The sequence below is a fragment of the Elaeis guineensis genome, chromosome 1 (genome assembly GCF_000442705.2).
Source record: "Elaeis guineensis isolate ETL-2024a chromosome 1, EG11, whole genome shotgun sequence".
NCBI lineage: Eukaryota > Viridiplantae > Streptophyta > Magnoliopsida > Arecales > Arecaceae > Elaeis > Elaeis guineensis.
Genome location: NC_025993.2, coordinates 843,861 through 858,734, shown reverse-complemented (window position 1 = coordinate 858,734; position 14,874 = coordinate 843,861). Strand labels below are relative to the sequence as shown.

General features: G+C 39.2%; 1 protein-coding gene across 6 annotated transcripts in view; it reads left to right on the top strand.

Annotated features, from left to right (window-relative positions):
- The first annotated feature begins 1,098 nt into the window (after positions 1–1,098).
- LOC105036004 (nuclear pore complex protein NUP98A) overlaps positions 1,099–14,874 on the top strand; it is a 14,083-nt gene continuing 307 nt past the window's right edge. Inside the window, exons 1-11 of one of the 6 annotated variants that reach the window (XM_073245385.1) lie at positions 1,099–1,304; positions 2,025–2,306; positions 7,065–7,676; positions 7,886–8,113; positions 9,650–10,281; positions 10,436–10,523; positions 10,608–10,668; positions 11,169–11,307; positions 11,492–11,608; positions 11,789–11,966; positions 14,130–14,874. The exon at positions 14,130–14,874 is cut by the window's right edge and continues 307 nt beyond it. In XM_073245385.1, the coding sequence (XP_073101486.1) occupies positions 1,286–1,304; positions 2,025–2,306; positions 7,065–7,676; positions 7,886–8,113; positions 9,650–10,281; positions 10,436–10,523; positions 10,608–10,668; positions 11,169–11,307; positions 11,492–11,608; positions 11,789–11,966; positions 14,130–14,818 (3,045 nt within the window). In that variant the 5' untranslated portion in view covers positions 1,099–1,285 and the 3' untranslated portion in view covers positions 14,819–14,874. Of the gene's footprint in view, positions 1,305–1,727; positions 1,917–2,024; positions 2,307–7,064; positions 7,677–7,885; positions 8,114–9,649; positions 10,282–10,435; positions 10,524–10,607; positions 10,669–11,165; positions 11,308–11,491; positions 11,609–11,788; positions 11,967–14,129 lie in introns of those variants that run through there. The other 5 variants (XM_019848736.3, XM_019848737.3, XM_019848739.3 and 2 more) reach the window with 5 other exon arrangements.

The window sequence follows — 14,874 nt, the reverse complement described above, 5'->3', positions numbered from 1 at the left end:
CATAGAAATTGACCAAGAAAGAAGGTGACAAGCAAGCTGAACATGGCCCCAAGCAGGCCCAAGGTCTGTCGGGCTAAGTTGGTTTGCGGCAAGCATTGGACATGGGTTGAGAAAGTTTACCCTAACATAGCTTGCCCCATAACCCTAACCAGTTATCCTGCTCCCCTTGCAATCCCATGCTATCTCCAACTCACTCCCATCCCATCTCTCTCTCTCTCTCTCTCGCCCCCCACCCCTACTGGAAGCTTCCCATCGCATCTCTTCTTTTCTTCAATCCCTCTTCCCTCGTTCTCTCACCATTCAACCCTCATCACCGCCTCCTTTTTTTTTTTTTTTAATCCCTTCTCTTCTGGTTCCTTTTTGATCTCAATCAATCTTAATCTATAGTTTCTGATGCTTTTAATTCACTCTAATTAAAAATGTTGTTTCTTAAGGCTTCTATCTCCTTAATCTGATCGCATCTAGATTTTTGCTATTCGAATGTACCCTCCCAAGGTTGGTCTCAAGATAAGTATGTGTGCTTCGACACAGGAAATCACAATCACCATTATGAGATAGTATCCTCCTTAATAATGAGTCGTAGTAAGAGATTTTTAATATGGTCTATTTCTACAAGAAGCACCACTTCCTCTTGGGCTGGCAATTTTTGATACAATTCTTTTACTTGACCTGATTTATAGATTTTGTTTGCCACCATAACTATTTATAGCATTATAATTTATGGACAAGTTTTATCTTTTAAATACTATGTTAGTACTAGTACGTCGCTGTTTGTATTAATGCTGGCTATTTATATCATCATAATTTTAATGTTAGCTTTATGATTCTACATAATTTATATATTTTTTGTGCATAGAATATACATATATATATATATATATATATATATATATATATATATATTTATATTTAAAAAAATTCCCGCACATAGTCTTTGCTGGTTACAATGGTAGAGCTGGAGGAAAAGTAAAAAATAATTTTCACTCCTCCATTACCTCTTATATTTTGTGGACTAAAAAATAAAAATAATAAATTTTATATATGTATATATATAGTATGAATACGGCACCGGTGGCCGTCTTTATGCTATTTGAACTGCGTCGGGAACATGAGAACAGACGGCTAGGATACCACGTGCGCGTGGCATGGGAGAATCCGAATTTGGCGACCGAGATAGAGAGAGAGAAAAAAAAAACCCTCGCTTATATGCATACCATCGCACCAATTTGAGTTTTGGCTGCGGACCCGAACCCTCTCCGAGCGCCGAAGGAGAGAATCCGCAGCGATGTTCGGTTCTACCAGTTGTACGTCTCACGCTCCCTTGCCTCTCCTCAAGATTCGATTTCTTGGTTCCTTCTCTTAGATTTCTACGATTCTTTTTTTCTTTCAGCAAGAATCTCACTCGAGTTTGTGAGAGATCTTCTTTCTTTCTGATTTGAATTTCTTGGTTTTGTTTGTGTCTTTGGTGCGGCTTTTGGGTTGATTGGGCAATGGAGGGTTTTGCATCGACGGTGGGATTCAAATAGTGGAGGTAGGAATCTTGATAGATGCGACGTTCCTTGATGTTTTGCTAGTAAAAAAAAAAATAAAGTAAAAAAAGGGCAACTTTACTTGGGGGAAACAATTCTTTCTTGATTTGCTTCAGACAATGACGATGCATTTTAAGGCCTGACGCAATGTATGCCTGATACAAACATTAGAAGTTGAAATCTTGAAAGGTGTTCTGCTTCCTTTGTTTTGCTTTGAAAATAATGGAAACTTTAGCGTAACCTTTATAGTTGAGCTCGTTGTTGGACTCTGTTGATCCGAAGTACAGGTCTTCTTGCTTATTTTGTTATACTTTTTCAGTCTTATGGGCCCTTTTTCTTGTTGAAATCCTGCAAACTGGATGCTGTTTCTCTTCTTATTTGATTTAGGTATCATCTTTTTGTCCCTGAGGAGCGGATTTGGCTAGTTTACAATGTTTGAGCAACGTGTGATGATTTATTTTTCAGCTTTTCTGATGGATCTATCCTGTCATGCAGCTTTTGGGCAGTCATCCACGAGCCCGTTTGGTTCACAATCGGTGATTGGGCAGACAAGCAGTGCTAGCAGCAATCCTTTTGCGCAGAAACCCTTTGGTAGTCCAAATCCTTTTGGTTCTGCGACAGGGAGTTCAGTATTTGGGGGCACATCAACTGGTGTCTTTGGCCAGCCTTCCACACCGGCATTTGGTGCTTCATCATCACCAGCTTTTGGAAGTTCAACACCTGCTTTTGGAGCATCGTCAGCTCCTGCTTTTGGCGCTTCTTCTGCTTCCTTTGGTGGTTAGTGCTTGCTTAAATTCATAGCACTTGGGTTGATCCATGCCCTTGGTTTCATTTATACACTGTTTTGTGTAATTTAAGTCAAGTACTATGGTTTTTGAATTTATGTGCAACTTTGTTTTGGTTTCTTCCATGAGGTTCATGCTACCTTTTTTTGGTAGGGCTTTTTATGTTGGCTGTCCTTAATCATTTCATTAGACAGAGCATTTGAGTTATCAGTCTGAAGCTATGAACCATTAAACTACTAGAGTTTGTTGATGAAGATATAGTACTTCCTGACTGGAATTTTGGAATGGAAACCATTCACATTTGCAGCTAGAAGTTAATGGATATTTCTTGTGACTTTAATAAACTGTATTTATCCCGTTTGATCTTTTCTCTGTGTCATTTCTCTTCTTTTAGTCTTCCTGCAAGAATTGAAGTTAAACTTCTAGTGTTCCCTCTCCAGTTACAGATTTAGATTCTTGAAGCTGTATCCCACCTATGTGGTTGCTTGAAGTCTATATCGTTGCTCATTATTTTTAAGCTAGATTTTACCTATTAAGGGTGGTAATCAAAATTGGCTGCCTGAGCAAGCATGAAAATGGGATAGAATGTGAAGGATTTTTGTTGCTCTTGCAGTGAAACCTCCCTACAATATAGACAAACAACTATCATCAAAATATAAACAAGACAAAATCCAATTTTTGTAAACTATGACCTTCTTCCTTGATACACATGTACATTCATACATATGTATACATTCAAAGGTATAACACACAGATATGTACACGCAGATATGTATACATACATATGCACACATGTATAAAAATTGTAAACTACTAATTGTTGCTAAGGGTCAAATTATGCTTTACATTGTCAGGAGATACTTAACGGGTTGCCATAACAAGTTACATTAGGAAATCGGAATTTCTTGCACCATATGCTGTCTTGTAAATGAGACACTTGAAGAAGATATATATGAAACATCAAAGGGTATCCCTACTGTAGTCACTTAAATGGTTTTTCCCAACTAGATTTTTCCCTCCTCTTTCTTCCTGAATTGCTTGAATCATAGCCATTCCACTTTTAATGATAAGCAACAGTGCATGTGGTCATCTGGATGGATGACTGTGCAAGCTACCAAATTTTAGATTGTATTGCTGATGCTCAATTTGATTCCCATCTTCTGAATTGCTCCTGAGATCTTGCCGACACAACTTCAACCAATAGGGAGCTTACCATGAAACCATGAAGAAACATTACAATGTAGGAAGTTGACCTTAGTGATTAGTCTATAACTCTATATATAAGCTCATGTAAAAGGAACACATCTTTCTAAAGTCCTCCAAACTAGTTTGTGGAGAAACTTTTTAGAAACTTCTGGTTAGCAGCAGGCTAGGTCAGATATGCATCAGTAGATGTGAGGAACTTGGACTAACAAGCGGTCAAAATGTTGTAGAAAAGAAAAAAAATCCAACTACTTGTTGATTTGCAGCATGTACAGTTACATGTGCTAATGTATAGGATAATTATTTTAGCTAAAAGGGATTTCAGTTATATGCATCAGCATTCCAATCTAGTAGGAGTTGAATATGACTTTATCTAGACACAGTTATGGAGTGTTTTTTGGTACATATGTGAGACCATGTAGTATGATTTCCAATAATTGTCAAAACTGGTGCGATGTACCAGTACATCAGTACCTGTTTTAAATCATTCCACCTGAATGTGGGCTAGCATGCTACTTATAACTTTGCGTGTCTCTGTAATATATTTACTTTAAATGCTAGCAAAGAAAACACGAAAAGGTCCTTTCTTAATACATGCATCCAAAAGTACTAATCTATATTAGTGGTTCGATCTCACCCAATTAGTCACGCTAGTAGGGAAGAAATCTGTTTAACTAGTTTTGCTTATTTTTAAATCATGTAAGGATTCCTTTTTTTTAAAAGCAAGTGTTAACTAGTACTAGGTAATATGCAATTGCAAACTCCAAATGGTATTTTCTTCCTTATTTCTATCTCTAAACTGTAACCGCCATGAATCCTCTTAAAATCTATGCTATATTTTTTCATGTTCCATTCAAATCTCCTTTGATAAATATCTTTTCTACTTTGGGAATCTCTTGAATTAGTCCATCCATCTCCTCCAAAAGTGTTGCTTTGTACCATCATTTAACCCTCCTTGTCGAGCATAAACACTAAGGATATTAATATGTTCTTCTCTCTTACTCTCTCATCTTGTAAATTCTTATTTACATCAATTCCTACCAAGGATTCAAGATATGGTGGGACATCCCATGGAACACCAAGAAGGGGTACCAGGGTTTGCCATATCGGGCCGAACCGCCTAGTATGGGGCGTGTTGAACCATCCCGGCGGAGAATCGAGACGGTTCCGGCATGCAAAACGGTACATGCCGTTGCCAGGAAGAAAAAGAGAGGAAGAGAGAGAAATAGAGAGAGAGAGGGAGGAAGGAAGAAAAAGAAGAAAAGAGATCCGCCGGAGGCCCTCCGGCGAGCAGCCGTGGCCGTCGGGTGGCGGAACGGCCTCCCGCGGCTCCGCGCGGGGAACAGGGGCGGATCGCCCCTGTTTCTCGAATTTTTTTTTTTAAAAAGCTTTTTCAAAACGAAGTCGGCAAGTGGTTTGCCGACTTCACTTAATTAAGTTGGCAAACCACTTGCCGACTTCATTTTGAAAAAGCTTTTTTAAAAAAAAATCGAGAAACAGGGGCGGATCGCCCCCGTTCCCCGCGCTGATCCGCGGGAGGCCGTTCCGCCGTCCGATGGCCATGGCTGTCCGTCGGAGGGCCTCCGACGGCCCCTTCGGCGGATCTCCTTCCTTCTTTTTCTTCCTTCCTCCCTCTCTCTCTATTTCTCTCTTTTTCTTTCCCGATTTTCTTCGTCGGTTCGCCTCGGTTCGGAACGGAATGAAGGCGTGCCGTATCGTACCGCCGGCTGGCCGATCGGCCATCGGTACCGGTACAGAAAATCTTGAGGGGTACCATTCCAAGTGCCAGGACAGGACCGTCCTGCCATTGTCTCAGCATCCCAATTGACACATTCCAGCATCCTGTCGTTGTCCTATTGTCCCTATTGTCTCAAGTGTCGAGATAGGGCGGGACAGTGATGCATCTTCATTCCATGAAAAAATTAGGACAACCCCGTTTGATGGGATTTTAAATCTTGATTTCTACTCCATTTTTATTCTGTTCTTTCAAGTATACCAAAGTTTATAACCTATCTTACCAAATTCTTTTGCCTTTTCTCCGATTCATTTAGTTTTTTGCATGTGAGCTATGCTTCTTCTCCTCCTAGTCATTTTATCTATTAGTTATACCGATTTTCCTGTCAAGGACCCCCTATTCCAAGTTACTAAATGTATCCTACTTCTTGGATTAACTTCTTTACTGATGCCCATCCATTAAAGTGTGAGAATCCTTGCCTACTTCCCATCACATCAAGGCACCGATGTGGCACGTTGCTTCTAATGAATTCTTTGGTTAACCCTTGTTCACTTTCTGCTACACTCCATGTCAGTTGTAGCGTGTCGCTAATAGGGAATACTGATGTTCATAGGATCTGACTCTAGCTTTATGTTGGCTATCAAGTTACCGCAACCCTACTTATTGGGCTTGAGACTGAATACAAAACATAGGCGGAGTTTTAGGGACACTATAGTAAGAAAGCTAATAAATCTGAATTTCTTTGAAAACCAATATTGCAATACTTCCATCGCTTTGCACAACTTGGTCCTTATCTTAAGAAAGTTCTTCTCAGAATCAAAATAAATAATCAAATGGAAAGAATTAACAGAAATAGCACATATACATAATAATAGTGACTCAAAATCTTGAAAAAGTTTCCAGTTTCGGTTTTGCCATTTCAAGCAAAACTTAAGAGCATTGGATGGTCATAGAAATCTTGTTGAGAGTGCAAATTTCAGGCTGTAACTCTGTTTTTTGTTCTGGGTGGTGTTAACATCCCTTTTCCTTCTATAGGAACTCCATCTTTTGTTGGTAAATTAGGTTGATGTTATTCCTTGACCTCTTCTTTTTCTCTTTGATATGCAGAAAATTACTACTCAATCTATAGTGAGTTACTGGATACGCACTCTTGTTCTAATATCTTGCTATAGTGTCCTAATTGAACATGGATTTGACTGGTCCTATAAATTTGTCAAGAGATTTTGCTATGTCACTATTGGCCCCCTATGCCATAGCTCCCACTAAATATTACAAAAAATAAATGTGCTGGGTTACATATAATACATGCAAAAGATGTCTTAATTGATGTTGAAATAATAATGTGAGGCATAGCTGAAGCTTCTTATATTTTCTTGATCATTTGTTACAATTGTTGCAAAAAGTTTCTATTTTTCTGAAAGGAATTTTTTTTTCTTGAAAAATAATTATCATTCTTGAAGAGGAGATACTTCAAACTATGAGCAGATAGATGAATATCAAGGCTTCTGAAAAGAAGTAGACCTTCAGTGTATTTATTTCTTTTCAAGTTTTTATCTGGTCTATTTGATTTGGATTACTCTACATCTGATCAAAGGCATTTGATCTGAATATCTAAGTTTTTCACTTTAGATTTGGAATTCTACTTCAAGCATATTAAGCACTGTAAACTTTGTTCCTTTTTTCTCTTTTCTTTTCCATTTTCCCATACTTAATGTTGGTGACCTTTTTGGCATTAACATGTTTCTGTTGACTTATTGTCCTTTCTTATATTTATTATTTTAACAAAAGAAAGATCATTCTACTCTCTTCTAGGATCCTCTGTGTTTGGGCAGAAGCCACCTTTTGGAGGTTTTGGGTCAACTGTCAACCAGACCAATCCATTTGGGCAGCAGACACAGCCTGCATTTGGAAACAACCTTTTTGGTTCAGCTACGCCCTTTGGTGCATCAAGCCAACCCACATTTGGGGCTACTAGTGCACCGGCTTTTGGTTCTACAAGCACCCCTACTTTTGGTTCTACAAGCAGCCCTGCATTTGGAGCTACAGCTGCTCCTACATTTGGTGCCACAACTGCTCCAGCATTTGGTGCCACAACATCACCAGCATTTGGGTCTACAACAACTCCACTATTTGGCAGTACTGGAGCTGCATTTGGGGCATCAAGCACCCCTGCATTTGGTTCCACAGCTACACCAGCCTTTGGTACTCAAAGTTCTTCAGTGTTTGGATCTTCAAACACTCCAGCATTTGGTGCATCCACTACTCCCACGTTTGGATCTTCTACGGCACCTGCTTTTGGTGCATCAACTACTCCTTCCTTTGGCTTTGGCTCCTCACCATCTTTTGGTCAATCATCTTCTGCATTTGGCAGCACTCCATTTGGAACTACTACATCACCTTTTGGTGCTCAAAGCTCCTCATTTGGTGAGGTTCTATCTGTCATGCCTCATGTTGAATGCAGCTACTTAAAATGAGTATATGAAAAGAAATTTTCTCATAAGCCAGAGCCTTCATAAATCATCTTACATTACGGAGAATACTGCAATAGTCCATATCTTGTTTTCTTCTTCCTTCTTTTGCTCTTCCCACAATTTTTAAAATAACTTTTAATTGTTCTTATATGACTTTTGAAGGTACTCAAACAGCAACACCTGCATTTGGTAGCCCAAGTTTTGGACAAGCAGCTTTTGGGGGCCAACGGGGGGGCACTAGGTTAGTAGCTTACAGCCCAACACCTGAGACTGATGGCACTAGTGGCACACAAGCTGCTGGAAAGCTGGAATCGGTATCAGCTATGCCTGCATACAAGGAAAAAAGTCATGACGAGTTGAGATGGGAGGACTATCAGCTTGGAGATAAAGGTGGAAAGTATATTCTTTAGCTTTGTCACATACTTTAATGTAATTTTAGGCCTTTGGTGGTCATGCACCTGAGTCACCATGAAGTATTTATGGAGAAAGCACAAAGGAATATAAAATAGGCACATTAAGTTTTCAGCTTAGGCTTAAACACCTCATTATAGTTTCTATGTGGAAAACAGAAATTGCTCTTGCTTTTAGCAATAATACAATTGAAATTTCTGAATAAGGAAATGCCTGCAAGCAATCTTCTTGAATAGACATACCTTGGAGTTAGAAATACTCTATGCAAGTGTTCTGGTTTTTATATCTAACTGTTGACTGGAAGGTGATTGCTTTTGTTTCTAGGTGATAATCACTAGCATAAAAGCAGTAGCCTTGTGGCTTTTCATGCACCTATTCTATTGATTTAATAATTTTTTTTCTTTCGGATGTATATTATGTCATAGATTTAGCTACAATCCTACCTAGAGGATTTATTTCTTAATTCAATTAGTTGGATACACATAAGTCTCATATTGTATATCACAATATGGATACTAAATTGCCTAAAGATGAACAATCACCCAAAATTCTACATGTGCATCTCTTTAATACAAAAAAAAAAAAAAGGATGTGTGATAAGAAATTTTGTTTAGATTTATTTTCTGGAAATATCCAAACACATTGCATTTTTTTTTAAGTTTTAAGATGTGTGGATAATGATGAATGCTGGGGATTCGAGTAATACGGCCTATTATGCATGTTAGCACCTTTCCTCTACAGGTAATGTCCATGTTATTTTTCTGACTAGTACCAAGAAACTTCTGAAACAGTTGATTTGTGGATTTCGACACTTTTAAGTGTTGTAGAATAATCCATGGTATATATTCTAAATTTGGTGGCCTGTTTGGATGGTTGGGCCCAAAATCCTATGGGATTCATGGCCCAACCAACAACAATACTGAATTATAGGCTGGGTTTGGCCTATTTTACAGCAGTCCAGGATGTTGGGTCTTTTTTTTCTCCCTATGGAATTTGGACCAGCTACTGAAAAGGTGGTCTTGGATAGTTGTAAAATAGACCAAACCCAGCCCATAATTCTGTATTTTTGGTGGTTGGCCACGAATCCCATAGGATTTTGGGCCCAACCATCCAAACAGGCCCTTAGATAACTTGTGTTTCCACTAATAGATTAAGGCTCGAATTTTCTTAATAAGTTTGTAGTTCATCTCTAAACTTTTTTTGTTTTTGCAAGTAACATGCCCATCATATGACCAGCTCTATCATGACAAATTTCTTAACTTCATTCTATATTAACAGTTTCTTTTGTGACTGACTGGATGAGAATAATTTTAGTTATAAATGATAGACTACATGAAACTTGATATAGTTAATTTATTTTATTTATGTAGTTGATGCCAACACCACCAGCATGTGTTAGCAATCATGGTCTTTTAGGTTGCATTCTGACACAATTTTGAGTATTTGTTGAGGTTTCTCTGGTAGTATGTTCTTATTTTCACTCTTACATTTCATTGTTAAAATATTACATTTCAGGGGGTCCAAATCCTGCTGGACAGCCTGCTGGAGGGACTAGTTTTCCTGCTGCAACACAACCTAGCCCATTTGGTTCTCCGGGCACATTTAGTCAGCCTACAGGAAACCCCTTTTCTTCATCAACATCTTCCAACCCCTTTGGGCCTAAAACTGCTACTTTTGGACAGACTGGCTTTGGATCCTCATCGTCTTCAATTTTTACCTCATCTCTCAATGCTTCCTCTTCTAGCCCTTTTGGCTCAACCTCTACTACCACTTCATTGTTTGGGGCTTCTAGTGGTTCTGCTTTTGGTTCAAGTTCATCTCCTGCACTTTTTGGAGGATCTTCTGCACCTGCTTTCAGTTCTTCATCCTCGATTTTTGGTGCCTCTGGGGCTGGGTCATGTCCAGCATTTGGTTCTGGCCTCTCTTTTGGGAACACTCAATCAACTGGATTGTTCCAATCCACTTCATCCGTTGGGCAAACACCATCTCCTTTTGGTCAGTCTGCTACAGGATTTCAATTGACTACTCCTAGTTCTGGATCAAATCTATTTAGCACACCATCAACTGGATTTGGGGGAAGTTTGTTCACCAATTCAGCTCCGGCAGTTCTTTCAGCGAGCAATCCTGTTGGTTTTGGTCAAGCAACTGTAAGTCACTATAGAAATTCTGTTGTTAATTCCAGTTTTTCGACTGTGTGCTTCCATTTCTTATTCTCTATATCCACCATGTTGTTAGTGCATTTGTATGCCCTATTCTGCTGATCTTTTTTGGAAGTTTTAAGGAATTAAGCTTCTCCTGCAGCCTTCTCTTTCAACTGTATTCCCGCAAACCGCCCCTTCTCAGACATCTAGTGCACTTTCTTTTGGCAACTTTGGTCAGGCACAGCCAGGTAATTCACTTGTGTTGTGCTTTCTCTCTTTTATTGCAACTAATATTTCAAGGTATTACAGACGTGTTATTATTGATATCTCAGCATCTTCAGGTGGCTTGGCCAACACATCAAGTATCTTCAGTCAGGGCACCTTCGCTCAACCGTAAAATCCAATTCCTGTCCTGTTCTTTAATGTAAATTATTAAATAAATGTAAATAGGGTTAAAGGGGTCTAAAAAAATTCAGTTCTGTGAGATTGTTGACACCTGTATGTGTCATGGATTCTGATTATGTTTAAATGCTACCGTCTCGTTGTAGCATCTTTCAAAACCAGTAAAAACTTGATGTTCTTTAGAGTTGTTTCTGACTTCTTACATTGAGCTGTCAGTTATTCTTTTTGAAAAATCGATAATGATATTACATGTTATGGGGTCTTGATAAGCCTGTTGACCTATTTTAAAGACTTGAAAATTTATGATTGAATGCTGTATTAAGTGCAAGGTACCTTATCATTGCTATTGATCCGGCCTTCTCTTTTTTAAATTTTTGTTTCTTTCACACGTTTTCCCTAATCCACTTTTATCTGTTTATTTCATCTTGCAATGAATTAACTATTCTTTTTCTGATTATTTATTTGTTCAATGTGCCAATGCTGCACAGCAGAGCTGCTACTCAGTCTGCTATTGTTGTGCAACCAGCACCAGTTACCAATCCTTTTGGAATGCTTCCAGCAACACCTCAGATGTCCATTGGTCGTGTGGGTTCTGCACCTTCAATTCAGTATGGGATTTCTACAATGCCTGTAAGCTTACTTTCTTCAAGCCTCTGTATGTAAAAGGGGAAATCAGTCCATGTGATTATCTAGTAGATTCTACACACGTTTCACTAATTTATTTGTCCCTTTTCTATAATCAAAGAAACATTAATATGCATCTTGTGGACTAGGTGCACAAGCTTTGTTAACTGATTTGTTTGCTTCCTAGTAGGTTGCTGAAGTGTCTGTTCCAGTCAGAATCTCCTCTTTATTGGCTCCCAGGCACATGTCTCAGAGAAGGATTAGGTTGCCAGCAAGGAAATATCATCCTAAAAGTGATGGTCTAAGGGTGAGAACATTTTGTAGTTCCACTTTTTCTATAATTTCTTTGGCCTGACAATCACAAACCCGAGGACTTCTAAGAGAAGTTGACTGTTTCTTTTCCCCAGACATGCTAGTTTCTTGATTATTATATTTAGTGCTTACAACATGCAAGAACACTACTTGCTCAGTTAGCATCTCTGTGCAGGTACCATTCTTCAGTGATGACGAAGAAGCATCCACCACACCTAAAGCAGATGCTTTTGTTATTCCACGGGAGAATCCTAGAGCACTAGTTGTCCGTCCAGTTGAACAGTGGCCTTCAAGATCTACTACAGACAAGCAGTTTGGGCTGAAAATCACACCTCCTTCAGCGAATGAAAATGGTATAATATGACTTTGTGCTGCATATGTAATTGCCTACGTGCATTTGCCAGTAAATATAGTTACATAAGTATTTTTAATCTATTACCATGAACATTGAAGTTTATATCAAAACACGACTTTTGCTTGAATGAAAACTGGAACACTTGATTGGTCACTAGAGAACTTTATTATTTGATCAAGCCAGACCCATGACTGAACTCATCCCAATGTTCAAGTAGCAATATTGATTGGCATGGTTAATGTGTCATCTTATTTCCTGGGTTTATACTTTATTAGCTATCGTCGTTGGTTCCTGTATCAGGGTCTACAGCATAGTGATAAACGTTGTCCAAACCTTCACTGTCACAATCCACCCCAGTTTTCATTAATCCCAAACCCACCCCTTCATGTTTTCCTGACATGAATTCCAGCTTATCCGATGCAGTGCCATCTCAGATCAGCTAATCATCTTTTTATGTGCACAAGGTTGGATAATTTGTCCTCTTTAGAAGGTGCTCCTCTGACTTAATGAGAAGCCTTCAGCGAATGACTTCTGAGAAATTGATATCATTATTATCGGTCAGTATCGTACGTCTAGCATCATCTCCACCTTGTAGCCATCATAACCACCATTTCCCTTCGGTATATTCTGCTACTTGTGCACCTTCCTTGCTGCTACCTATCTGCCTTGACCACCCCACCACCGTTTTCAATGTTTGGCTGCAGCACCACCGCCAGTAGCTTGCTGCCACTACAAACTTATCCAGTTACCATTGGTTCTCATTTATTTTCTCCTCCCTAGGACTACCAGTGTCTCAATGTTACTCTGCTACCGAAGTGTGAAAATTGGCTGCTCCAACTACTCTGCTGAATATAATTTGTTTCAGTATATTTTGTTCAGATTTGGGTTCTATCTTTCACTTTTCTGCAATAAATAAAGTGCTTCTCAAAATCAACTATCAACCCATTTCAGTTAGGTTCACGCACTGGAAGTGACCTGTCAGTTCAATAATGTGATTAGACCAATAAAATCCTAATCAAAATAATGCCAGAATTTACTTATCAGTAATCATCCGAAATGATAGTGTTATGTTGCTTTAAGTCAGGTCATGAAGAGCATGAGGAACATAAAGTTTTTTTAGGATGATTTTCTACCTAATGATAAGGGTAAAATGGCTTTCTTGTAATTTGCATTACAATAATGGCAAATGTCATTGGTAGGTAGTTGGAGCCGCATGTTCCCCTTTTCAAAGTCTTCTTCTAATTTCATCAATGGAGAAGAAAGAGTTAATGTAACTTGTACAGAGTTCCTTTTCTAATCAGGAACACTTGCACTGTAACATGTTTCGGATGCTAGAAATTTAAAATTCTTTTAGTAGCTGGAGCCACACGTTTCCCTCTAATTCTTCTAATTTTATCAATGGAGAGAATAGTGCAAGTATAACTTGTACAGGGATCCTTTTCTAGCTGGGTACACTTGCACTGTCACATGTTTTGCATGCTAGAAATTTAAGATTCTTTTAAACCACCTTCTTCATCTTCTTGATCCTTTTTGCATGCTGGAAAGTTAAGATTCTTGTAGACCTTATTGATCCTTTTTGCATGCTAGAAAGTTAAGATTCTTCTAGACCTTATTGATCCTTTTTGCATGCTAGCAAGTTAAGATTGTTCTAGACCTTTTAGGGTGTAACAATCTTCTTTTTCTTCTTCAAATTTCATCAAGGGGGAAGAAAGGCTAAAAGCATTACTTGCACAGAGATCCTTTTCTAACCGGATGCACTGTCACATGTCTGGCATGCCAGAAATTTAAGATTCTTTAGACCCTTTTTTTTTCTACTTCTTCTGCTTCTGCTTCTTCCAATTTCGTCAATGGAGAAGAAAAAGTTATAATCTGCACAGAGATCTTTTTCTAACAAGGATACAGTTGCACTATCGCATGTTTTGCATGCTAAAATGTTGAGATTCTTTCAGACCTTTTTGTGGTGCAACAATCTATCATAAGTCGTCTGGTGGCACAAGTGAGACCCTTTTCTAACCACATGTACTGTCACATGTTATGCACGCTAGAAAGTCAAAATTCTTTTTGACCATTGTGGAGTAACAATCTATCATAAGATATTTAAACTCGTCAATGCCAGCATTAATGTCTGCTCCCAACTCACCTTGACATTGTTACAATGTAGGGAGTCCGGCTGACAATGGGCACAACCAGCAACAAAATAGAAATCACCTATCACCATCCAAAGATTCCAAACCTTCCCAGAAGCTGAATGGGTTTCATGCTGACCGTGCAGAAAAGGCGAGTCGTTTGTCACCCACAAACTTCTCCTGGCATGGGGCTGGTGAAGCTGCATTTGTGTATGAGCATGGTGCAGATATTGATGCTCTGGTGCCCAAGCTTCATCATGCCGAATATTACACTGAGCCACGAATCCAGGAGCTGGCTGCCAAGGAACGTTCTGAACCAGGCTTCTGCTGCCATGTGAAGGACTTTGTGGTTGGAAGGCATGGGTATGGCAGCATAAAGTTTGATGGAGAAACTGATGTGAGAAGGCTTGACCTTGATTCGATCATCCAGTTCAACAACCGTGAGGTTATTGTGTACAAGGACGAGAGCAAGAAGCCTCACATAGGACAGGGTCTCAACAAGCCTGCCGAGGTGACACTACTTAACATCATGTGCATCAATAAGAAGACAGGGCTGCAATACACCGAAGGCCCCAAAGTTGAGAAGTACGAGGAGATGCTGATGAAGAAGGCCCAAGAGCAGGGGGCTGAGTTTGTGTCATACGATGCAGTCAAAGGGGAGTGGAAATTCAAGGTCAGGCACTTCAGCTCCTATGGCATTCGAGATGGCATCCGTGATATCTAGATTTCAGGGAATGCCTGTTGTTGTCTCTGCATCTAGGCTTTAAGTCTGTCCCCTTT